Here is a 26,702-nt window from a genome sequence, read left to right as displayed (position 1 = left end):
ATAATGCACCAAAATAGAGAGGAGTGGTTCGACCTCTCGTGCTCTGTCTGCTAGGGAGTCACTTTCGTTCCCACAAAAAAAAAATCAGCTTTGTTTTGGTCCAATATGGCTCTTTCAACATTTTGGGTTACCAACCCCTGGTCTAGGGAATCGATGAGTTCCAACTACGATGAATTGCAGGACTTGTAGATTGTAGATCGTCAAAACTTCAAACGTAGGGCACAGTAATATACAGGGTGATTAAAAAAGAATGAGCCTATTTCATGATCAAATAGTTCGTAAGTAAATGTATGAATCAGAATCAGGGAGGGGGTGTTTGAAAGATCTGTTTTGTCCCGTGACCCTGTTATAAGTTTTATTTTTTTCTATTTTTCCTTCATAAAATATTTAATCGGGAAATTGGGTAATTCTTTTTGAATGACCCTGTACTTCTATTCCACGCTGGTCTGACTGTTGCGAACTCTATGAAAATTGGCCTTCAACAGCAATCCTCAATGAGATATGATCCTCCTGTGTGTGCTCATCTAGCCAGCCATCCGTGGCCGTTCCTCTTGGCTCAGTGCCGAACTGAAATATTTTTCGACGCGAAAGAAACTCATTGGCCACTCAGTTAAACTCTTTTCTCCATACTATGTATTACGGTAATTCTCCATTGTTGATAGGACGAGTGGACAGTTCAAATAGTATAAATAACCTACTATCATTTTTTTTAGTCAGATAGGGAATTTTGCATATTTCATTACCTGTTACGTTTATTTTAGTTGCATTTTTCGTAGCAGCGGTTACCTTCGAGCCCTGCACTTGTGGGCTGAGAGGGCGGTGCCGAAAGGCACTAAGATTACAGCAGTCATTAACGTGGAAGTTGGGCTCAGTGACTCATGAATTGAAAGTGTTTGTAGTCTTACAAAGTTCTTTTTATTTATCATCACATGAATGAAGCTGAGGAATAACAGATCAGTGTTGTTCTCGACCGGTCACGAACAAAAACCAAGGCCAAGTCGAGACCAAGACAAAAACAATACTTGTGGAAATCGAGATTGAGACAAGAGACCAAGACCTTAAAACGCATTATCGAGACGAAGACCAATCTCAAATGTTGCAACACTAACAATTTGTAAACATGTAGTTAACAATGAAAAGAAAGGAGTTCAGTGGATATGGAAATGAGCCTGATTTAAAAAAGTTTTTTGAGGTTTATATTTAGAAAAGCCACAAAATAAAAGGATTTAATTTAATTTTTTTCTCCGCAATTATAAGACTTGTGACTATGTGAAAAAAGGCTCCTAGACATTAAATGTTAGAGGTAAAAATGTAAAACTTTAGAAAGTTGATATTGTATGATGTAGTGCATGAGGTGTTTGATTTCAAAAGTTCAATGCTGATAGACAACAACATGACACTATCATTGTACCTGTCATGGTTTTCCATTTTATGATTAAAAATGTGTGATTAATTCATTATTCATTCATCTGATAATTGTTATAATCATGTAATTATCATTTGTAATTTTTCCTTGTGTTTTGACTCCAGTTTCTGTTGATCAAAGTTTCGGTTTAACATGTCCAATTTTGGGGAATACTGTATATACATTTTTAGTAAGGGTTTTATTATGCAACATAATTAGAGAAAGAAAGGTCATGTAATAATGATGGACAGAACTGAATGATGTTCAAGTACAGTATATGATTAAAGTGAGGGTTTCCTTTGCGCTTACTGAATAACTGACTACCATTTTCCCTGTGATTGCAAGAAAACTATGAGACAACTACCGGTATGTGACCTAAAGTTCACATCTAACACCAGACTATGGAATCTATTCTGGATTTAGAGTGAGGCTCACACAATGTTGCTCTGTTATCTTGTTGCCACCCTCCCAGCCAAACCATGCAATCGTCCGCCAAGATTAGATTCTTGATTCTGAGACTCGAGCTCAAGTGTAACTTTAGCAACATGGGCTCATTTGTGCACGCAGCAGCTAGTGAGGGCAAAACAACCCAACCAAGAAAAAGCTCTGATTCTCGTCTGAGCACTGGCCAAGTGAGATTCCACAACCTGCCACCAAAGAGAACATTAGAAATGCACCATGCTCACTACCCCAGGAGTCCATCAATATTATTCTCCATATAAACAGAGCTTTCAAATAGACAAAAAGCCAGTCAATAGGCAACACACGAGGAGTCTGGAGTGCATCCGGTGAGGGGCGTAAAAAACTAGCCAGCTGAACAAAGTCATCTACGTCTGCACTTCTTCACTAATTCATTAGACACCCTATTTGTGCTCAATCAATGAAAATAATCTTTAGAGGAATACAAAGCTGCAGAAGCACAAAAAAGATGGGTTAAAATTGGTGGAGGGCAACACTGTGGCTCCGCTGACACTTGTTTGATTCAAATACCGGTATACTGTGTGTCTTGGATCAAAGGTTGTTACTGCAAATTCAAATTTGCAAATTCTTTACTGTAATTACTATACCACAGTTTGCATGTACAGTATGTTTCATTTACAATGTGTACAATGCACTAAACGTTCACACATTAGAGGACATATAATGCAATTCCTTTTTACATGAATATGTTCTGAGGACATTTTCTAATCTGGTTGTGGTTGGTATCCATTATTAATAATTATATAAAAATATTAATATCCATTAGCCTTCGACAAAAGACATTTAAAATTTAAGAGCAAGTCACATGTGGATATAATGTATAACCAACTGATCACTCTGAATACCTTAAAAAACGGTTGTAAAATAAAAAGGATGCCTTGAACTACCACTGAGCAACTACGAATGACAGTAGAAAAGCTCTCTAAGTGATAGTCCTCTTTATCTAATTAGTCACTGGAAACTGTCCCGTCCGTGTAACAAAATGCTTAATCATTAAAAGCTTCTCCCTAGGTCCAAGTGCTACATCCTTCCCTTGGTAAAAATTATTTTTCTATGAATCTTGGCAAAAAACACAACAATGGCCTAAGAGATGTTTTTTTTTTTTTTTTTTTTTTTTTTTTTAAATGTAAAATAATTACTAGCCCCTGCGCTTGTCCCAGCATGGCGTGTCGAGGTCACAGAATGCGAACTTGGGGGTACATTGGCCGGCTGGCAACTTGCCCAGCTGCAGTCATTTAAATGGTTTCGTGGAGTGCAAGATGGCACCTGTTACATTAGCAGCAGCTATATGGCAAGTAAGCTGCTTATATTTTACTTTGATGCATCACCAACATACGTACATGTGTAATATGTTACCATGAGTAATGAGTAAAGTTGCACCGATACCGATACCAGTATCGACAGTAGCCGATACGGCACTAACATGGTGGTATCGGTTAGTACCAACAAATAGGGCGCCGATACCATTTACTGGTATCACTTGAATGCAGCCATCTTTCTCCTGACACTCACTACACTCTGTGTTGTATGATGACACATGATCACTTTGCATGCCAAGCAGCTATCGCTATTGGCCTGCTCCAGACCAATGAGAGCGGGCCAATAGCCACTCTTAACCAACGCCTGGGAAGCTTTTACATATGGAGGAAAAACAAACAAGGAGAGGAAATGTCGGCAGTCTGTGAATATTTCAGCATAGAGTACAATGGCTGCATGCAAGATTTGCGGCCTGAAAGTTTTGAGAGGTGGAGTTAAATGGGTCAGTTTCAATACCTTGAACTTGATAAAACATGTGAACGAACACAAAGAGTTTTAGGCTGCAACAAGAGCAACTACTATCAAGAGAAAGGAGGCTGGATTGGACACCGGAGCAACAAACCTTTGTCAGTTCGTTCCGTCTACTTTACTTTTATTGTCTTTTACTGAAAGAAATTCTGCAGTAATTTGAGACCTGTTTCAAAAGTAGGGTTGCCACTTTTCAGAAATAGAAATAAGGGACGCCCCCCTCGCACCCAAAGAGGTACAGTCGACGAAAAAAAAAGAGACATCCCCAAAACTGTATCTCTTTATATACACTCACCGGCCACTTTATTAGGTACACCATGCTAGTAACGGGTTGGACCCCCTTTTGCCTTCAGAACTGCCTCAATTCTTAGTGGCATTGATTGAACAAGGTGCTGGAAGCATTCCTCAGAGAGTTTGGTCCATATTGACAATGAACGCATCACACAGTTGGTGCAGATTTGTCGGCTGCACATCCATGATGCGAATCTCCCATTCCACCACATCCCAAAGATGCTCTATTGGATTGAGATCTGGTGACTGTGGAGGCCATTTGAGTACAGTGAACTCATTGTCATGTTCAAGAAACAAGTCTGAGATGATTCTAGCTTTATGGCATGGCGCATTATCCTGCTAAGAGTAGCCATCAGAAGTTGGGTACATTGTGGTCAGAAAGGGATGGACATGGTCAGCAACAATACTCAGGTAGGCTGTGGCGTTCCAACAATGCTCAGTTGGTACCAAGGGGCCCAAAGAGTGCCAAGAAAATATTCCCCACACCATTACACCACTACCACCAGCCTGAACGTTGATACAAGGCAGGATGGATCCATAGTTTCATGTTGTTGACGCCAAATTCTGACCCTACCATCCGAATGTCGCAGCAGAAATCGAGAATCACCAGACCAGGCAACGTTTTTCCAATCTTCTTTAGTCCAATTTCGATGAGCTTGTGCAAATTGTAGCCTCAGTTTCCTGTTCTTAGCTGAAAGGAGTGGCACCCGGTGTGGTCTTCTGCTGCTGTAGCCCATCTGCCTCAAAGTTCGACGTACTGTGCGTTCAGAGATGCTCTTCTGCTTGTAATGCTTGTAATGGGTGGTTATTTGAGTCACTGTTGCCTTTCTATCAGCTCGAACCAGTCTGGCCATTCTCCTCTGACCTCTGGCATCAGCAAGGCATTTCCGCCCACAGAACTGCCGTTCACTGGATATTTTTTCTTTTTCGGACCATTCTCTGTAAACCCTAGAGATGGTTGTGCGTGAAAATCCCAGTAGATCAGCAGTTTCTGAAATACTCAGACCAGCCCTTCTGGCACCAACAACCATGCCACGTTCAAAGTCACTCAAATCACCTTTCTTCCCCATACTGATGCTCGATTTGAACTGCAGGAGATTGTCTTAAACCATGTCTACATGCCTAAATGCACTGAGTTGCCGCCATGTGATTGGCTGATTAGAAATTAAGTGTTAACGAGCAGTTGGACAGGTGTACCTCATAAAGTGGCCGGTGAGAGTATATTCCATATTGGTTATATGGGATGCAACTTTTAATTCCCAATTCAGAATGATTCCCTATTTCAAAGGACGGGTGGCAAGCCTATTCAAAAGTGCAGTAGAAGTAAACAAAGTAAACTAAGCTAAGTGGCTAAGTTGTGTGTGTCAGAGAGAGAGACTCACGATTGCGCTGCTTGCATTTGTGTTTTGCTATCAAGATAAAGTTGCTGCTGCTGCTGGCTGCACGGAGAGGAAGGCTGATAGAGAGACAAGATGCTGTGATGAATTATTATTATTATTTTTTTTTTTTTTTTGTCACCTATACCAGGTATGCAATAAAAAAGTTGTACTGGATTCACTTTTTATTAATCTTTTTCTGTTTCACAAAAGTAAGCAGCAGCCTGACAAAGCCATGATTGCAATGATTTCACATCCAACTATGTAGCTCTTCAAATAAACTATGTATATAGCGGAAAACACAGACAAGGCAGAAAAAGCAGTTTCTGCTCTTGCACCCCTCTTTAAAATAAACTGCTCTATTTTAAGCCAAAAGAACTGTTGTGTTTGATAGAACGATGTGTCTATATGCTGCCATAGCAGATTCATGGCGCAATAAGCCCGAACTATTTTTAATTTTTCCGTTTTACCCTGAAAACCCCCATTTACAGACGTTGTGCAACTGCTTTTGTTTCAACCCAGCCATAAAGAGAAGGTAAGTAATGGTATTTATTATTTGAAACGCCTGTCATTTTTAGCTAAGAATCATTAATTGATGTCTGATATTTCGTTTGGAAAAAAAAAAAAAAAAAACTCTAAAAAATTATTCACTCGCATAGTTTAAACTTTTAAATAAATTACGTCACAATGAAAAAAATTGGCGTCCGTAAAAAAGTCACGGATATCTATCTCATAACTATCGCTTAATTGTATTTTGTTCGTTACTGTCGCATTTTCCCCAATATTTTAGACGATAAATAATCGATCCAAACAAAGAAAAATGGGAAAAAAATGTTTAAAAGGGTAAATGTATGAAAATGAAGATCTCGAATCTCCTTGATGTCTGCGATTTCTGCATTGGGACCCTTGTTATATTACCATATTTCACCCTTAAAATTCCCCAAAAATCAGGCTGTGGCCATTCACAGCTGTGTCTTGACACTCGGTGACTCGGTGATACATGCTACATGGAGTTTTTGGATTGAAAAGAGGTAGGTACGCAATAATATCTCGTTAAAATCGTGGCGTCTTTAATTCTGCTCTCGCGTGCTCTCGCCCCCAGTTAGGGTTTTGCTGTTTATTATTATTATTTTTTAAATGCCCTCCTGTTCAAAATTTTTCTTCCCCCAGAAAAATTATATTTTAAGCTTTCCAATGATGTATCACACATGCATATAGGACAATTTTGAAAATTGGCCAAATTGGGGGTCTCAGAGCTATATACGTATATCTAGACACTTTTTTTTTTTTTTTTTCCTCAAACGGAGTTGTATCGGTATTGGCCGATACTGCACAGCCAGGTTTCGGAGCCAAAAATGGTATCGGTGAAACACTACTAATGAGCCCCAAACTGGCGTAATAAAGACACTGGAGAACACTTATTCTTTTCTCCTCCTCCATCTTTTGCATCTCGTGCAAGATTATTTTAAGGAGAGTTAAAAATGTAACATTGGGTATAACTATTAATAAAATTAATTACTTTCTGCAGGGACTAATAAAGTAATGTAATGCATTATTATTTCTGAGAGTAATACGTAATGTGTAATACAGGTAGTCCCCGGGTTACGACGTACCCCACTTATGTGATTCTGACTTTACGAAGCTGGCGTCACGTCTGCAATTTTGTCTCCAGTCGTTGTTTTGTTTTGTTTTTTAGTCACGCAAACAGTACCTTATTGTACCTCACAGTATCCTATTTTGTTACTTTATTTTATTAATATGACTGTTCTGCCCTTTGGGGAAATGTGGATTTGATTATAATGTTGACCTTTGTTTTGTGATACATGCTTTTATTTTGGCGCAGGAAGCGTAGTGCAGGTAGTGCTTCCACACACGAGTAAGAGCACATGTACACACAAAGAAGAACGTATGTGCACACACTAAGGAAGGCGCACGCACACACGAGGAAGTGCACATTTGCTCCCATGAAGTCGCACAGAGAGAGGGGAAAGATTACAGTTTAGCTCGCTGTCTAGCTAGGATTTAGTGCCAACATCTTGGCTAGGATAGTACAATGACGTATCACTCATGTTTATGGATACCGGTAGTTATTTTGAGATTTAGGGTGTATTTCAGGTACTTAAATGGGTAATTCCAATATACGCGATAATTCAGGTTACGTCGCCAGCAGGGCTCTGGGTTCATAAACCGGGGACTGTATATTGCTTTTTGAGTAATGCCCCCCCCCCCCCCCCCAACGCTGATTATTATAAATACATATTCTTCATACTTTTTCACATGATACCTGTGCATTGCATTAAAAAATTAATCTTGATTTGCAAAAATAAATAAATAAATAAAAATAAAATTAAAAAAAAAAACTACAACTCACATGAAAAAAAATCCGATTTTTTATTCAGGACCACAAAATTACATAAGAAGAACAAGCGTCTGCATCAATGCAACATTTGTCTCATTTAAGTGAAAATTTGAGTGCACTTGGCCAACCTAGGTAAGCTGAAGTAAAATTTGGGTGCACTGGGCCAAAGGGGTCACTGGCAAGCGAAATATTTAGCGCACTTTGACGAACTTCGAGCCCTGACACCACTTGTTATTGTATGGTAACATATTTCAAAATATGCTTAATATGAATAACAAATCCTGTATATCATCGTGTGATCATATGCGCCTTTAGAAACACAAAGAGAATATTATCAAATCTTTTCCGTATATGCGTTTACTATACCACTTTACATTCTAAAACTTGCATCCCCAACAAATACAGTTCAGTATGTAGTCAACAACGCTCAATATAATGATGGTCGAATCAAACCTACAGATATTAATGGCGAAATCAACAGGCAAAAGAGAGGAAGAAAAGAGGAAAGAAGAAAAGCACACAGCTATGTTTTTTATTTTCATAGGGACTATAAAAGTACTCTTCAAAGACATTATCACAGGGCAACTATTGAAGGTACATGTTCAATAGAACCAATTTACCCTTAATATAATCCATTACATCAGGGGTCCTCCAACACCGGGCTGCAGGCCACTCGGTAGCAGGCCGCAAGAAAAACAAATAATTGTTTCCGTTTTGAGCCCAGTGCAAACGAGGTGCCATCAACTCTCAAGTATGGAGATCAAGAGCCAACGTTATGCTGCACCTCAGGGTTGCCAGATCAGAAAGACAGTCTCCGGCCCAATCACACATCTCGGAAGCCATCAGCTCACTGTGTGGATGGCGCAACGCCAGGTCTTTTCAGACGAGCGGTAGCAGTGCACAGCTTGCCGCACAGAAACCCATTTATAAATGCACTTTCTTGAGGTTTCCCGAAACAACTAAAATAAACGTAACAGGAAAAGTAATAAAATATGCTTCCTTCCTGTATGACTAAAAATATAATAATAGGTGATTTATACTGTGTTTGAGCTGAACCCCTCACCCCCAGCTCCCGCTGGGAAAATTACAATACGTTGGCCGGTCTGCAGTGATAACAAGGTTGGGGACTACTGCATTACATGGTGTAAATGAGGAAATTAATCAGATCACAAGTAGGGCAAAGATGAAAGCGAACTTTTAAATCATTTTTACAGCCATTCAAATATCATTTGCTCCCTGGCTAATATGCTGAACATGCAATTGCCGCCTCTTGAAAAGCGGCAAATTTTACCCAACAGATTACATGCAGTCAGAGTTTACAAAAAGAGCCTCAATTCAATTTACTCTCTGTGTGTGTCATCATTATTAATGCTAGTGGACATAGAAATGTAATGGAAAATTCCTTAATGCAAGATGCACAAATACTTTGCTGGGCAAACAAACTGGCCGACTAACTAATCTAATAAGAGAATGGTTTATTTTCTACACAAAAAGTTTATTACGTGCGCTTGAGAGACTTGAGCAATTTTGCTGTCGAAAAGTTTTAAAGAAAAATACCCCCTGAGATCATTCCTCATTCTTGTAGTAAAACTTTTGCTAAGAGCACTAAAAACACTTACATTTCCTCAGCATTCACACACTACTCAATCATACTTCCTGTGCAAGTAAAGGGATGTTTGCGTCCCATAGAAAAATGTTGTGAAAAGTCATAATTACAGGCTCAGCTCAACATACTTTACTTGAGCCAAGAAACTATGTTGCCACATAAGAGAATAACAAGTTGGAAGTTGGGAAAGACTAAAAACAAGTTGAGTAGATTAAGAAACAGTGAGTCGTGTGCTGGCTGTCACCATTATGTAGACCAAAAGTGTTAACAATTTCCATGCACAAAATTGAAATTTCTCTAAAAGTTTATCTTAAAAAGTTTTAAATACCTAGTTTTTACAAATTTTATTTTCTTTATTGTGCACTTAAGTACACCCTCTGCTACAATACATGTTAAACTTTTTTTAAAAAAAACTTAAACAATTTAATGCGAAAAATAAGGGTATTACAAAGACTTTGACAGGAATTGCATATAATTTTAACATTTTAATTTTGTTAAATGACTGATACAAAATGTTACATTTTGTTGTTTTTTTATCAACTTATATTGTGCATTAAATCCAATAAAATAAAATTTAGGGTTCTCCAATATTATTGGGTAGCCGATAATATCGCTCGATAAAAGCGTTTTGAAAGGATATCGGAAAATCTTGACATTGGTTTTTCATTATTGGTTTTGGGCCAAAATGCATATGGCAGTGCTGTCATGTCCACTTATTGCCTGCCTGTTTTCTGGTGTTTTGATGCCCCCCTGCTGGCTTTAGGTGTAATTAGTTTTGAAAAGTTCCACCACTTTCTGCCTACGTCATCAAATGTCGATGCAAGTTCATTGCTAGTACAGAGAGCTAAATGGACAAGCTAATGTCAGCAGTCATTGTAGCACAGCAGTCCTTGCCATCTCACCATGTTATTTTTGTCTTGTACAGACATCACTTGTAAGTTATATTCTTGCTTTGTTTTATATGCATGAGCGTTGAGTAGTATTTTAGAGATCTTTATATTTTGTTTTGTTTGCATTTGTGGTCAAATGTGGTTGCATTATTTCATTGCGTGCGAGCTGTATTGCCAGTTGCTGTTCAAACTGACATGTGCTGTACACTTTGCTATATTTATGACTTTATTTCATATTATTGACACAATGTTTTGTTGTTTTTAGTTTTAGATAAAAGTATCAGTTCTCTTGTCAAGAGAAAGACGACCACAGTAAAGCCAATTCAACTTTATTCCAGCGCCTGACTTCTCTTTGCAGCCTGATTTGTTCGCTATCTGTCAATTTGTGTATCCACGCACACATTGAGGACAGAGTAAGTGCCTTATTGGCACTTTGCACTTGCGCTTAATCCAAAAAACTGATGTTTGCTCTATTTTGATTTCAACAATAAATATAGTGGGGCAATATATCTACATACACTGTATATATAACTTCTCTTATTTTTCACGGAATGTTTATCTGGAAAACATCTCAATACAATTAGCCATAATATGTTAAGTCCACGACTACATATATCTGTATCGAATATCTGGAGTTGGGCAAAATCGTGCAACAACAACAATAATTGAGCGTAGAAAGAGATATGCTGGGAAAAATAGGACAAGAGAGGTGCATCTCTTTAACTTACCTATTGATTTGCTGGTGAAAGGACCTCCCTCCTCTTGAGGTTTAGAAGCAAGCACCTGTCTGTGCAGATGTAGGACATCATTTCCTTGACTGCCATCCACTGAACTGCTTTCTCCGAGTGACTCTGGACCACTAGTTTCCAGAATCCTTGTGTTTTGACCCGCATCTCGTCCTCTACGAGGCTCAGCATGACAGGGGGCAAGCAGCCGGACAGTGGGTCTGTTGGACACCTCGAGCTCATCATCCTCAGGAATCGGGTTGTACCAGATCTCGCCTTCATCGTCAGCATCATTCTCCTCTGCTGGGTCCACACTCTTGTGGTCAGGCAACCCGCTCACCTAGATCCAAAGAGAATAAATTCACGAATATAATGTTCATAATTGTATGCAATAATAACATCAATAATGAGAATAGGTTTCTTTTGAACTGACGCTGTATTACTCATAAAGGTGGAAACTTTGTGAATGAGCTGGACAATCAGCCCAGCTAGCTAGGAAAAAAATACCAAACTATTAGCACATGCTTCTACACAGAACAGAACAGCAAAATCTTAATGAACAATTTATCAGACGATTTAAAGTGCCTGTGACACGAAAAAGCATGTTTATTTCATAATACACGCGGTATTTTATGCTCCTGAATGATATGGACCGCTTGGATGTGTGTGGAAGCGATCGCTATATTTATTTAGTTTTTTGAATCCCGCGCTAGGAAAATGAGTGACTTCCGGCTTCGGTCTTGCATTAAGGAGGAGGGCGCTGTGACGTGTACGGTAGAAGACGTCCTCTTCACGCTACAGTGTACTGTTGTGTATGAGGACGAAGGATTCAGCTGATTTTGCGGATTAATACGTTTATTTTTCGCATCACGCCAGCCAAACGGCTGCGGAAAAATCATTCTGTATGAGGGAGAGGCGTATGCGCCTTTTTGAAGTTTCAAAAGGTTCCCATTCACCGTGGATATTTACTGTGGGACCATTGGACTTACGATGAAGTGAGTAAACATCTTGTTTTGTATTATGTCAAATACGAATACAGCGATTACAAAGTAAACACTACAAACTTCCTTTCAATGAAGGACTACTTACGTTTGATCATTGATAGGCATGTAAAAAGCTCTCCTAATGCATTAGCAGCAGCACGTTAGCTGCGTTAGCTCCAGCCACCCTCCTCCGGGGAACGAACTGTAAATTGCTCTCAGCCGGGCGGTTTGCCGATCCGCTAAGACATTCGACAACCGGGTCGTCATGTCAAATAATCCAGGATAGCTATTTGTGATTTTCCGCTTTGAAGACTTTGAAACATCACTCGGTTCTGGTTAGCATGTCGGCTAGCTGTCACGCCTTCTGGTTTGTTTACATTCTCCGAAGCCGGGGAAGGGAAATGACATATGTCCGATTTAGGTGTCATAAAATATCGTTCGGGAGGTGCGACAGTAAAGGTGAAGTCGACAGTTTTGACCATTATGGAGTAATTTTGCCATGTCGTCCTGAATAAATGCATTTTTATTATTTCATATTCCATTCAGCACAAGACTGTTATTTGTCATGACCATGCCATTTATTTAGCAATTGGGGAAAATACTTGGATAAAAAGAGTATCCTGTAAAAATATTAAAGTAAAGAGACAGAAACAATGACATTTTGCCGCTCTCTTCGTCGCGTTTTCCTCGTTGTGAATAGTTCCCCCTCAACGGGCTGACTGGTCCTTCTCAAGCCATTTATATAGCTATTGGGGAAAAATACTTGGGTAAAAAGAATATCCTATAAAAATATTGGAGTAGAGAGACTGAAACAATGACATTTTGCGGCTTTCTTCGTCGCGTTTTCCTCGTTCTGAATAATTTCCCCTCAATGGGCTGAATAGTAAAATCGATGAGCCAAGTCTACCGCTGACGTCATCCACCTGTTGGGGACGCTAAAGCCATGTAATGGTAGGCGTGGCTAACCGGCAGGTTAAAAGACTAATTTCTCGTCATCTGTGCTTTGCTAAATTGTTGTATATAGTCGAATCGTCTCAAAATATGATTCTAATTCACATAATAATGACATTTTAGACTTTTTTTCTCGTGTCATATGCTCTTTAATTCTGATAATCTAATTCACCCAAATGATGGCTATTCTATGGTACTCTATGTTCAATAGTCTAATGACATTGAAATGTCTGACCTCAACCCCACAAAACACTACACCAACAAAATATACTGTAAGTAACTATACAGCATTCGTGGGGCTGCTCCGTCACAAGTAAATGTCTCTTCTATTCTTTCATTATTAAAAATGTCATCTTTAGGGCTACCACTAGTTTGATCTTTTTATCAAAAGGAAATCAGCATGTCTTTAAATGTCAATCTATCCAATAAGTTATTCTCAAAGAAAGCAAATTAACCTTGTGTACATTCAGGTGCGATGGATGTGAAACTGGTGCCCCTGAACTCATTTGTTCTGAGGAAGGACTCGATGGCGGTGGTAGCTGTGGATACCCCAAGTAGCCCTCCTCCTCAGGTCCCAGCATGCCTTGCAGCTCATCCTTATTGCAATGGTTCTTTCCAAGTGTGCTCTGCTGCAGCCAGTTGCGCTTCTTCGCGACCGTGATGCTGTGGAGGTGTGGTCGCCTTGCTGAAAGCTCAATGGCCCTGGAAGCCTCTTGAGTTTGGACATTCTCAATGAGAGCTAAATGAGCAACAGAAAGAGAAAGTTAGAGAATTGGAGGGTTACCCTCACATACCTGGAGACATTCCAACCAAATGAATCATGTTTATCATTCATCCATGCATGTTCCATACCGCTTGCCCCCATTAGAATTGTGGGTGCGCAAGAGCCAATCCCAGCTGACTGTGGCAAGAGGCAGGGTTTACTCCCTGGATTGGTCACCAGTCACTCATAGGGCACATACAGACAAACAACCATCACACTGTCTTTCACTATTATGGACAATTTAGAGTACCAATTAATATATTTTTAGAATCTGTGGCAAGTACCCAGGGAAAAAACCAAAGTAAGCACAGGGACGGCATGCATACCCCATACAAGAGGTCCTGAGCCAAGATCTGAACCCAGGACCTCTCCACTGTGAGATATACATGCTAACCATTACAGCACTGTGCTGTAGATTGATTCATTCATCTCAATAATCACAACCAAAAATACAAAGAATCCAGATTAAATTACATTGAAGGAAACATCTGTATCAAGAAACCAAAGGTGAGCCCGGAAGTAAATAAATACATAAAGTTATAAATAAAGTCATGGATATGAAGGTTGAATGGATGGATATTTTTTTATTGATCTCCATTTTTTGTTGACAATTTCAGAAAAGCAACATCTTTTTTGGATTTTTTGGTAATCTGTGCTAACTACTGTATGACTATTTTTCATTATACAGTTTTAATCACCAAACTATTCATGAGATCGCCATTCTCAGGCACATTTTCAGCTATTTTCTCCTCAGTGATGATCCTTTTCACTAGTTTTAGTTTTTATAATTGATGAATAGAGGTGCATGCTAAGATTTGAAAAAGAACTGAATATTGTTGTAACAACATCAGCTAATTTGTATCTGGTTTGTTAGGAGCGTGACAGCGACGCCACCAGCGAGCAATATGTTGTTTACATATGTGACAGGGAAAGAGGTGCTTAGTGAAGTTCCTTGTTCAATTTGAACAGTAGAAATACTTCAAAGTGTTTTTGTCCAAGTCTCCCAAATAATACCCATAAAATGCATTGATGAGACAAACCTTTTTTCCCCATCAGTATATAAATTTTCTTCCACACATCCCACCAACTTATTGACTGCAAAAATTCTATTTCAAAGAATTAAAATCAAATCGGCCAGTATGTAAATGTGCTATTTTAAATTGTAAATGTGTAATAATTAACATCATGGACTTATCCCCCTCTCGCAAGACCCAATGCTTGTATTAAGACATAAGGCAGAGGAATCCAATAAAGGAAATACTACGAGGAGTTTACTTTCTCTGACCAACGTTTTGCAACAGCCTTTCTAACCTAGAAAAAAAAAAAACGATAGAATCTTAAACTTACTTCAAGTAACATTTAGTGTGGGAAATTGCAGATTATTTGAAACAATGATATTTCAGAGAATTTTTTTTCTGAACATAACGGAAAGTCTAACAGAAGTGGACATTGTAGGCTGCACATGATGTCAAGCCAAATTTGTAACAAACTGATGTTTGTCACTTAGCTTTACTCCACAGATCTGGGAATGTCTAAAAGGGCCTTTCTTGTCATTGTTAAAGACATTCAATGTGATGTCAGAATCCTGGTGTCGTTCAGAGCAAAATGGGTAGTTTTTAGAATTGTGTGGTTGGAAAACATCTGTGACTTCAAGCACAGAAATGCTGAAATGGCTTTTTCCCAACATTACACAACAAATTGGTTTGCTACTGTTAGCAAATATCTTTCCACCTCAGTAATATGGGAATGGTTAAAAAAACAGTACTGTTTAATTATTTCATTTACTGGTGTCATAGGTTTTATGGTAAAGCATATCAACAGGAATAGTGTACCGCAAGAATGCTATTTCTAGACCGTGATGTCGCCATCATAACGCGGAAGTGGGTCATTATAGACACGCCCTTGCATACAATCCATGTTATTTCTGCTTGTTTTCTCCGGTAATCTTTCAAAAAAGAACATGCCGAGTATACACCACTGCTATGGAATTTGTAGAAACGACTCTAGACATTACGACATCTGAAGGATGTTTTATTCATATGTTTCCCGAAACCAAAAACCCAGAGGAAAAAAAACGTGAAGAATGGATCAACTTGCCCGGACGTCCAAAACACTGGTTTAACGGCAGCAAGGTGATGCCATTCACATTTCATATGCAGCAATATTTTGTTGGTGGGCATGGTCCTACAGAGGACGAAGAAGTAAGCCATTTTGATATTTTTACTTATTTTTTAGCGTGGTGTTTTGCTGTGCTGCTTCTGTCTGATAATGAATGACCTGAAAAAAATTAAAATGGTATCTGACTGCCACTGTTGTGACCTTTTCTGTTGTAAAAAACAACTTTAGTAAGGGGGAAGTGTAAATAAATTATAGAATTAAGATTTGTTATTAATGAAAAAATTAAATGTGTTCGTTGGCTGCCACTAAGTAGCATTTGCGATCGCTACACAAAAATAGCTGTGTAAATTGCCCCCAAGAATGATCAGAGATGTAAGACAACCAAATAAATAATATATAAAAAAGACAGGACATATAATGGTAAAGGATAGATTGTTGAAACAGGAGAATGTCATTGTCAGTGGCGTCAGGCAATGCACACAAGAAAAAGGTGTCAATAAAAAAACTACTGCTGGATCAGGTCGGCTCTTTTTTCAGCCCTCGACATTAAAGCCATCCCTTTAAATGAACATTTGTATGTTCTTCCACATATTTACCAGTGAATTTGGCACCAGGGACATCATTTTCGGAAAGAATTGGTACATCTCTTTCGTACACTATTTCCATGCATTTTCTATCAGGGACAAACGGGAGGTTGACCCTCCTAGCAACAATTGCTAAAGTCATGAATATTAACGAGCAAAAGTGACGTGTTGCTTGCGATACGCCATTGAAGAACTGTATTCGAGAACACAGAAATGAGCAGTAATGGGAGTCTTTTTTCTTCTTGAAATTGGATTAAGCCTCTCAGACATTGTCACATTTAAATTGCTGAAGACTACAAATAGAAATGGTGCAAAACTGCAAACCACATCATGAAATAATATTTTATTTTCTATGCAATTAAATGTGATTTCGTTTCTAGGCAGAAAATGTTTAAATGGCATTTGTTTGCTCGGTGATATAACATAAAAATAATATATTCCCCTGATTTCCACCAAACTGGTTGAAAGCGACATTAGAAAGTTAAAATTCACCCAAAAATGAAGCAGATACTGCTAAAACTGTGGATCTACTGTTTTCCCCCCACTTTTGATAGCACTTAAAATCGTTTTTGTAAACTTTTACATTATTAGTAAGTAGATAAAAAATAAAATATATTTATAAAAATCAGCTATATGCTTCAGGTGAGTGTCAGTGATGATGTACAATGACACACTAACCATAATAAGGATTGGTCAGTTCTGACGGGGGCCTTCACACTATCCAAGATGATTAAAAGCAACACCCTAAATTTAAGACTCAACTAATGTGCACGCTGCTATGATGTTGGTCCTAAAAGACTAAAGGATGCCTCTGTATGAAGATATCAGCATGCCATCTTCTTTGAGGGGTCTTTCATAACCGGAAAGAAAAACGTGTGCTGACATGATTAACATTCCAGGCGACAGCTCCAGGTTTACAGCCTTAACATTGTCTCCACTACCACACTCCTTCTTTGGCCAAACACATTTCCAAAGCCACACACCATTAAATGGAATTTATGACTAACGGTTTTATAACTTTTGCAATTGTTTTGTGCTTGTTTGAATCCCTGCAACAAAGAATAATCCGTATAACAAAAATATTCAGAAATGCCTGGATATAGATTGATTGATAGATTGATCTTGTGATTTAGAGTGATACTATATATTTTTATTATATTTTAGGCTTTTAGATATCTTGGTCTTTTATTTTTTTATTTGAAAAGAGAGACCGGTGACCTACCCGACAAATACATTTGCATAACAGATCTGCACAACCTGCTTCCCTGTGGTATGGTGCTGTGTGGAGGATGCAATAAGACTACATAAATCTCACACCCCTTTAAAGGTAACAGATGGCCAAAGCACAATAATATAAGGTTTGCATGTCTGTGTGGGCGGAAGAGAGAAGAAGTGGCGCTGAGATGAGAAGTGTTACGGTTTGGCGACAGAGCTAAAAACAGAGAAGACTACTTTCCTGGATGTACTATTAAAAACCTGTAGTACTGCCAGTAAAACTCTCCCTAATTATATTCTAAATCTTAATCTACTAATTGATGGATTTACTTTCTCCTTGCAAACACTTGATCCACTTTCCCACCAGCCTTCCTTTAAGCTTGTCTCCACAGAGGCTCTTTTTTTGATCAGTGCAAAAACTTTTCTCGGTCCATACAAATAACACTTTGTTGTATATAGCGTTTTGGCCTTGCTTTCAAATGGGGATCTTTGCGTTTACCATACATTCCTGTTGATGCACATTCATATGGTAATGGGGACCCTCTGAGTAGATTTTTCTCTTTTTACATCAGCAAAAGTCTGACATTGTCCGGGGTCACGTTACACGTCAACACTCGTATCCCGCTGAGGTTTTTTGGCAGCGTTGCTAAATGCATAGACTACTTCCCTTTCAGTGCATTGCCTTGAGATCCAAATGCCTAAAAATGTTCGGCTAAAATGTTAATTGCTATTATTACTAGGGAGGTCACGATCGCATATTTTTGCAACTGATTGTGAGTCACCTGATTTTGAGAATCAGCTGGTACCGAGTCCCCATCTGATACCGAAAAAAAGGCTACCTTTTAGCAGTTAGAAAAATAAATGAAAAATGGCACAATCGGCCCGATTTCTGATCACGTGATCGGATCGGGGACATCTCTAATCACTACATTGCAAACAGGTAACAATTATGTATTTATTGGGAAAAAAATAGTTGGGATTTTATATATGATACAGTATAAGTCATTTATATATGATACAGTATAAGTCATTTGGCTTACAAAGAGTGCTAGCAAAAATGCCAATGCCCCAGATCAGTGGTCCCCAACCATTTTGGCACAACGGACCGGTGTGATGTGGGCCTACTTTTCACCGACCGGCAATGTGCGGCAGAAAATTATAGTAAATTATATAAAACAACACGACAGGACTAAAAACGAACATTAAGTGCAGGAAAAATGTAACCCACCATACGCTGAATTAACCTTTTTTTAACAGCGGCTTCTCCTAAAACCTGACGGCAAATATCCTTGGTTGCAGGCATAATGAGTTCTTCTCCAACCGTGAAAGGTTTTTTGGCTTTAGCAATACGGTTCGCCACGAGGCATGATGCTGTCAGTGCAATTGTTTTTGTTGCCTTTGTTTGCTAGCTTTTACCCACATACAGTATTATGCAGAATGGCCTTGGTTGGAGGCTCCTCTTCTGGCTCAGCAGGTGGCCTTTTCCCCTTAAAAAAAAGCTGTCCAAAGACGTCACCGCACACAACACACAGCCAACAGCAGCTAACGTTACTGTTTACATTGAGTGGCACTGGGCTGCTAACACCATTTACCATTTACCATAGGTGTGTAAACACCTAGTAATGGCGGCCAACAACTAGAGGGCGACGTACGCAAATATCTATTCAGATTAGTCAAGAGGCACAGGCCCGATTGCGGTCGTTAACAAATTATTTATTATTTCTCTGCGGCCTGGTAGCAAATGCGCCAAGGACCGTAACCGGTCCCCGACCCGGTTGGTTGGGATCTCAGCCCCAGGTTTTGTCTTCCATCACTTAACTGTATCTCTTTAAAAGCTGCCTTAAATCTGAACAAACACATCAGACCGACAAGTTATTGGGTCTCAGTCATGGCAGTTATGTATGGGTTTGACATATTGTTCTAAATAAATATAATTTTGACACGGCGGTTTATATTACATACGCATGCTAATGCCATTGTATTCATTGTTTGAATACTCTGAGCAAGCACACATTGCTCATTCATGGAACGAAAGTGACGCCACGCAAACAAGTTAAACAGCAGGAATGGCATTTCAAAAATTCAATCCCATGTCTTCTTTAAATGCAAGTTACCATGGAGCTGCCCTGAGTTAATGACTGGGGAGGAAGGCAACATGACAGCCCAACCCCCTTACCCTCAAACACAAGCAGAGAGTGCACTGGCTCCTGTTCCGCTGTGGATTCCTCTGGCCACAGCTGTGGAAATGTTCAGTGGGGAAATTTTAAAAAAAGGGAAAAAAAGGTGGGGGACTCCAAAAGAGGCACCAACTAAGTGGAATATAAAAAATAAGAGTCCCCAAATTTAGCTTGCACCACTCAGTAAATTTCTTGGGTCAGTTTTCATTGTGTCATTGATTGACAAGTTAACTACTGTTCCGATATTGCTCATCTGGTAAGCACACAATCCCTTAGAAATAATAAACCCATGTCTTGGGTTTATTTTGACAATAATTTATGCACCATGCAATGTATATTGATATGGATATATTCAAGTAAGTTTTGGTCAAGCGCAGGAATTTAGAATCTTGAGCAGAACATTTTTGGGAAACCCTGGTTTCAAAGAAAACAGACTGTATGATATGCCAGTGAGAGATGGAGACAGAGGCCTTCCTCTGAGCAGCCACACATATCACACTCTATTTCTAGAAGCACAGTACTGACAGTCAACAACAGCTTGCAAACAAGACACCTCAACCATTTGCTCATAAAGCGACCTCTGCAGTAGCTCACATGCTCAGTACACTTAACATAATGCAAAAACATGTTCAGAACAATTAGGTAATACAGTCCTAAAAGGGATTGTTACCTAAAATGTTGAAGCAATATTGTTATATCTATTTGGAATATACAGTGGGGAGAACAAGTATATGATACACTGCCAATGGGAAATCAAATACCTGTTCTCCTCACCGTATATATATTCATTCATTCATTCATTTTCCATGCCGCTTATTCCTCACGAGGGTCGCGGAGGTGCTGGAGCCTATCCCAGCTAACTTCGGGCAGTAGGCAGGGGACACCCTGAATTGGTTGCCAGCCAATCGCAGGGCACAAGGAGACACACAACCATTCACGCACACACTCACACCTATGGACAATTTAGAGTGTTCAATCAGCCTACCATGCATGTTTTTGGGATGTGGGAGGAAACCGGAGTTCCCGGAGGAAACCCACGCAGGCACGGGGAGAACATGCAAACTCCACACAGGAAGGCCGAAGCCCGGGATTGAACCCTTGATCTCAGAACTGTGAGGCAGATGTGCTAACCACTCAGCCACCGTGCCGCCCCGTATATATATATATATATATATATATATATATATATATATATATATATATATATATATATATATATATATATATATATATATATATATATATATATATATATATATATATCTCGGCTCGGTACGTACCTCGGTTTTGAGGTCACGGTTCGGTTCATTTTCGGTAAGAAAGAAGACAAAATGCAAAATATAAATGTGCTAGTTGTTTATTACACACCTTTGTGCTTTCAACAATAGGAACGTTAGCCTATACAAAGCTAGAATTCTGCTCAAAAAGTAGCGGATATATAAAGATAATCCAACAACAATTTGCCTTTCAGACCCCGCGTATTGGTCAGCTTTCTTTCTGAAAGAAAGAAGAAAAAAGAAGTCCTGTGCTAAAGAAAAGCAATCCCAATGACAAAGATTTTAACATGTATTTTACAAATGAAATGCCTCAATGAATTTTTTATTTTCTTATGAACGGTTTTCAAAAGCTTTATTGGTGGATTTTCTCAAGTTAAAGCGCCACACAGAAATTAATAAATTTAATTGTGTAAGCAGGATCTGTGTATTATTCTTAATATTTAATTTCCCTCCCTACACCAACTAGGAAATCAACCTATCCAATGAACCTACTCAAATTGACAATATTGCGAAATTCCATGGCAATCAATGACTTTTTGAAAGATATATGAGTAAAGAAAAAAAAAAAATTGACTATTTAACACAAACATGCTAGACTGTGCGTCCCGGGCTGTTGGGGGACGGGTATCGATAAGCATTTGCTTTTTTCCTGTCTTCCTTTGTCTGTCATCGTCTTTTTCGGGCAAATTATTCCATAGTCTGTGTCAATGTTTCTCCTTTCTGGCTAAACTATCCCATACTCTGTAACTGTCAATGATTCTGATGACAATGACAATAAATTCATTCATTCATTCATTCACAGGTGTTTTAGCTCATTTCAGTTTATTTTATTTAAATGGGCTATTATTTATTTCATTATGTGTTTGTATTTTACAAACGTGATGTAGTATTCATTTATATTGTATATTTTATGTTGTATAACTTTATTTTCAATGTGAATATTAGTTCCTACTTGTTTTGTTGTGGTAGGAGGGTTTTGTATTGAACACGGGGCCATGTTGGTTATTATTATAGCAGAGAAGACAACTGTAAATCAACAAAGACAAGTTAACTGTGCGCCAATCTACCACTCAAGAGATCTGATGGACTCAAAAAGTGGGTTACGATTGCATTTTAGTTTGAAAATCGACCGGATCCACCGTATTTTTACACGAGTGACTTCCGGTCTGCCTGGTCTGCTAGCTAGTAGTATTGACGCAGGAGGGCCACGTCTCGCATCAAATAATAAACTCTGCCGTTCTTTTCGCATGCATCGCGTTGAGCCGCTTCTGGGACGCGGCCACACTGCGACTGGTGTGCATTGGCTGATTGACTTTAACGCCCGCATTTCACTGCGTTCTCGCGGCGGTCACGTTGTCGCGCCGTTGACATTTCTTACTGTCCTACCGTGTTGGTCCTCATTATAGTAGAGAAGACGGAGTAAATATAATCTAGACAAAGAAACTGTAACCCGATCGACTCACAGCTTCGAAAAGCAAGGGTTACATTACGTCAGAAACTCGTTCGGTACGCCTCCGTTCCGAACTGAGCACCAAGTACCAAAACGGTTCAATACGAATACATGTACCATTACACCCTTAATATATGTACATACTGTATATATATACATATACTGTAGTGTACTTTCTGCAATGAAACAAACATCAAACTAAAATAAGTCCGCTGTAGAGTGTAGACTAATGAAACGTGGACAGCAAGGGCGTAGGTTTGGTCTCAATATTGGTAGGGACGATATAGCAGCACAACCTGCATGTACACTTTTTGCCAGGGAAGGGACATTAATAAGACCAAACAGACTGGGTGAAAGGCAGTCAGGGGATTTATATAAGCAACATATTATATAATGAAAATAAGTTTGCTTAAAAGTTGGTGGGGATAATTTGAGCATCCTGAAAAGTTGGTAGTTTTTTAGCCCTACCGTCCCAATGCAAACCTACGCCCTTAGTGGACAGTATTCAAGGAGGGGAAATAAACCTTGAGGTATAGTTTCACATTTTGCATGAATTGAAACCCTGTAGTGCTTTTTTCCATTTGGAAAAAAAAAACATGTCAAAATCAACGAAAAAGGTTTCATGATACAGATGTTTTCACAGTTCACATCCATGTATTTCACCCGCACAAATCTCACCACCAACACCAGAAGAACTTGAACGGTAAGAATGAGTTAGTTGTTATGGAACTATACTGTGAGTAATCCCATCTAAAACCTGATGTGCTATTAATTCAATGTTAAAATGTGCCTGGATTAGTGTGAAGAAGAGACCCAGCCACCAGTTAGAGAATCTTTAAAGAAAGCAAAGAGGTCTGAGATGTCTCGTCCCTTTGCTTTGCATCCAGAAGAGGAGGAGTGCCACCAGGCGGAGTGTACTATGAGTGGAGGATGGTGACAGTAATCATACAGGAAGTAGGGTGAGAGGTCGCTGATTTAGGAGTTCCAGAGAAGTTGAGGCCACTCCATGCGGCCGTCCTACCTGAGTGCTGCGGTGTCTTGCTTGCAGGGGACTTGACGGATTTTACCGCTTGGCTGGACATTTGGACCCCTGGTCCACTCAGACTCGCCTCAGGAGAAGGACGCTCAATGCTTTGGCTCCTTCCACAGGATGAAGATGAACCTTCTATTCGTTGCTTCATTTCAGATGACAACAGGCGGCCTTTGTGCATCCACTGTTGCATCTTGTTGACAGTGACACCATTGCCTTTGCTGAGTGTGTTGGTCCCCTGTGTTGGAACTTCAGTTGGCTGCTGTTTGTTATCATGACCCGGAGGCACTAAAAATCCCTCTAGGTTGCTGTCTGAGGAATCAGTAAGGCTATTGATGGAACCACTACTTTCAACAAGGTTCCTGCCAGCAGTTACTTGAGAAAGCCTCCCACAGCTGGCGTCACTGAAGGCAACCTGAGTTTTTGAAAGCTCGCCCACTCTAATAATGTCTGCATCCTCACTGTCTTCATTTGATTTTAGTTCGGAAACAATTTCATCATCACACACGACTGGACTGGTTCTATGTACATTTGTGCACTGTAAAGGTCCTCCTGGATACCTGATGTCTCTGTCACTAGCACAGCGCACTAAAGTAGATTTTATCTTAGCTAAAGGCAGATTCACCATGCTCTTACATTTTAGCCTCAGTTTGAGACCAGCCTCAATGTTTTCACCAATGCACAGTAGCAAGGAATCGGTGTCAGATACCTGCTGAGGGCTGTGTTCACCTCCAGAGGACCACGAGTCACTGTCCATGTTTCTGGCCGACAACCTTGAGCACAAGCTATCCCTAGACTGGCTACTGCAAGAAGAGGTTGTTTGATGCTCAGTTAAACCAGCACTGGCCTGCTGGTCCAAATTGATATCATTCATAGCATTTATCAGGAGATAATATGCTTCTTTCAACTGGTTCCTAAGCCTGTCTGTTTCCTGAGCAGGATGCATGTCATCAGCATGTCGTTCATCCTGACCTATCTGGGGCAGCGCCGCAACATCTCCTTTATCACTTGAATTTTTTACCCTAGTTTCATAGAAAGGCAGAATTTCATTATCATAATAATCCTCATCTTCACTGTCTAAAGGACGCTTGAGTGATACCTTAGTATCACACATGGATGCCAAGCTAATGTCACATATTTCTAGCTCAGTTGGGAAGAAGGCTGGGCTCTGCAGAGGGCCCCTGAAGTCGCCAGAATATGCAAGGTCATAGGTTTCAATTGTTCTAATGAGGGTTTCTTCTGTTTGCTTATTGACTGGATTTGTAAGCACTGGTGTCTTCAAACTTTGGTTGTTGGCATTATGTATATTTATGGCAGCGACAGTTCTTGACATACGCTGAGATTGTCCTTGGGCCGGGGGCTCACAATCGGAAGTAGTGCAGTTCACAGTTTGTGCATAAGAATAAAAAATATTGGAATTGTCCCCGAAGCCAATTGAATCCCCGACGCTGCACTGCCATGGGACTGAGATGAAGTGTTTTCTCTGGGCATGTGTGTCTCCAAAGGACACCCCTCCTGAAATTATGATCGTGTCATCACACGCTGGCTCCCAGTGGCTCGTATTAGCCCCTGTAATCGCATGTCCCGCAAACTGCACCTCTCTTTGAAGTGAGACCCCTGGGAGCTGGCCATTAACCCGAACCCTGCCCCCGCTGCTGAGCAACGGCGGACATGAGCCGGCTAACTCCTCTGACCGACCCAGCCGGAGCAACTCAACCCCCGGGGCTTGCACCACCGGCCCGTCAACACAATTCTCGTACGTGCTCATTCTCTCTGCCGTGTAATCCAGGCCTGATAGCGTGACTACCGGGCGAGCCTCGACGGAGTCTCGCTGCATTTGCAAAACTTTTTCTTTACCTTCTCGGCCCTCATTCGCAGCAACAGTGGAGCCCAATCCAGCGCCGAGCGTTTCTCCTTTCTTGTTTTTTTTCCCACGGAGTTTCGCTAGTAAAGTCCTCCGCAGAGGATCAGCCATTCCTTTCCTTATGCTCCCGAAAAAGTTCAATTCCTCCCGATTTCTTTCAACACGCTTGCTCCAGAGGGAAAGAGCTGAGTGGTTTCTCCTCGCTCGCCGCTGTCTCAGCTCGCCTCTGGAGCCTCGTTTCCATTCTCTGCTGTCACCTCCGCACTGGAGGTACACTCCGTGCCGCTCGCTTGCTTGCTTGCTAGTACTCGCCCCCAGCGCTCTTCTCTCTCTCTCTCTTTCTCTCTCTCTCTCTCTCTCTCTCTCTCTCTCTCTCTCTCTCTCTCTCTCTCTCTCTCTCTCTCTCTCTCTCTCTCTCTCTCTCTCTCTCCTCTCTCATCTCTCTCTCTCTCTCTCTCTCTCAAGCAACCTTATAGTTATTTGCATTATATAACGACTTTATATTATATAGGTAATTTAGAAGGTCTTCCCAAATGATGTAAGGATAGAAATGACCCTACCATTATTAAGTGATTCGCATTATGTTCAAACTTACATTTACATCTTTTGACTTGCTGAATGTGCTAGTCCATGTTTTTCCCTCAAACGCACGTTTGATTGGCTGATGACTTGACTCCCCACCCCCCACCCCCCAAACACACACACATTCACAGCCAGGGGTGAAAGTGGGCCAGAATGGTCAGGAACGCAGTTCTGGTATAAGATTCAGGGCCGGAATGCTGTTTCGGTACACGGTGCTTTGATTCCGAAAATATGTCAGCAACTAGAGGTGTGCAAAATTTCCGATTCTTAGATTATTCGCGATTCGGCCGAGGAAGATTCGAGAACGATTCACAAACATCCAAATTCTGATTATTGAAATATGCCAAGTAAAGCGAAAGTCTAACACACTCAGCGCGCCGCGCAGTCTTCGGCACAATGAAGAACGGAGCGAGAGTAGCTAAACATCATGCTTCTCATTACTCGGCCCCTCGGGTAATGCCAATGCTCAACTCACGGCTCTAGCTCAACTCATGCTACGGGATAAAAAACACAACAACATACCTGACTGCTGCCGAAAACCTGCTACAAAGTACATCCACATAATGTTACAGTAGATATCATTTATATAGGACTAGATGCATTATAGATTCGATAGCGTTAGCAGCACATCTACAAAAAGCTAGATGCGGGCGTTCGTAAACGGCCGCCATCTTAAAGCAGTACACTTCCCTGCAAGGCTGTTGTAGCGAACCTTCCGAGCGAACCTAATTAACTTTTTATCTAAAATACTCCCAAATCGGTAAAATATTGACTTGAATCTATCTTTAAAA

At 40.1% G+C, this 26,702-nt stretch overlaps 1 protein-coding gene across 1 annotated transcript in view; it reads right to left on the bottom strand.

Moving 5' to 3' along the window:
* Window positions 1-25,629, bottom strand: part of syde2 (synapse defective 1, Rho GTPase, homolog 2 (C. elegans)) — an 85,204-nt gene extending 59,575 nt beyond the window's left edge. The window contains exons 1-3 of the mRNA XM_057840838.1: window positions 23,457-25,629; window positions 13,307-13,590; window positions 10,921-11,257 (exon numbers count right to left, since the gene is read on the bottom strand). Of these exons, the coding sequence (XP_057696821.1) occupies window positions 10,921-11,257; window positions 13,307-13,590; window positions 23,457-25,440 (2,605 nt within the window). The 5' untranslated portion in view covers window positions 25,441-25,629. The remainder of the gene's footprint in view (window positions 1-10,920; window positions 11,258-13,306; window positions 13,591-23,456) is intronic.
* Window positions 25,630-26,702: the final 1,073 nt, after the last annotated feature.

The sequence above is a fragment of the Corythoichthys intestinalis genome, chromosome 7 (genome assembly GCF_030265065.1).
Source record: "Corythoichthys intestinalis isolate RoL2023-P3 chromosome 7, ASM3026506v1, whole genome shotgun sequence".
NCBI lineage: Eukaryota > Metazoa > Chordata > Actinopteri > Syngnathiformes > Syngnathidae > Corythoichthys > Corythoichthys intestinalis.
This window is presented reverse-complemented; position numbering and strand designations above follow the sequence as displayed.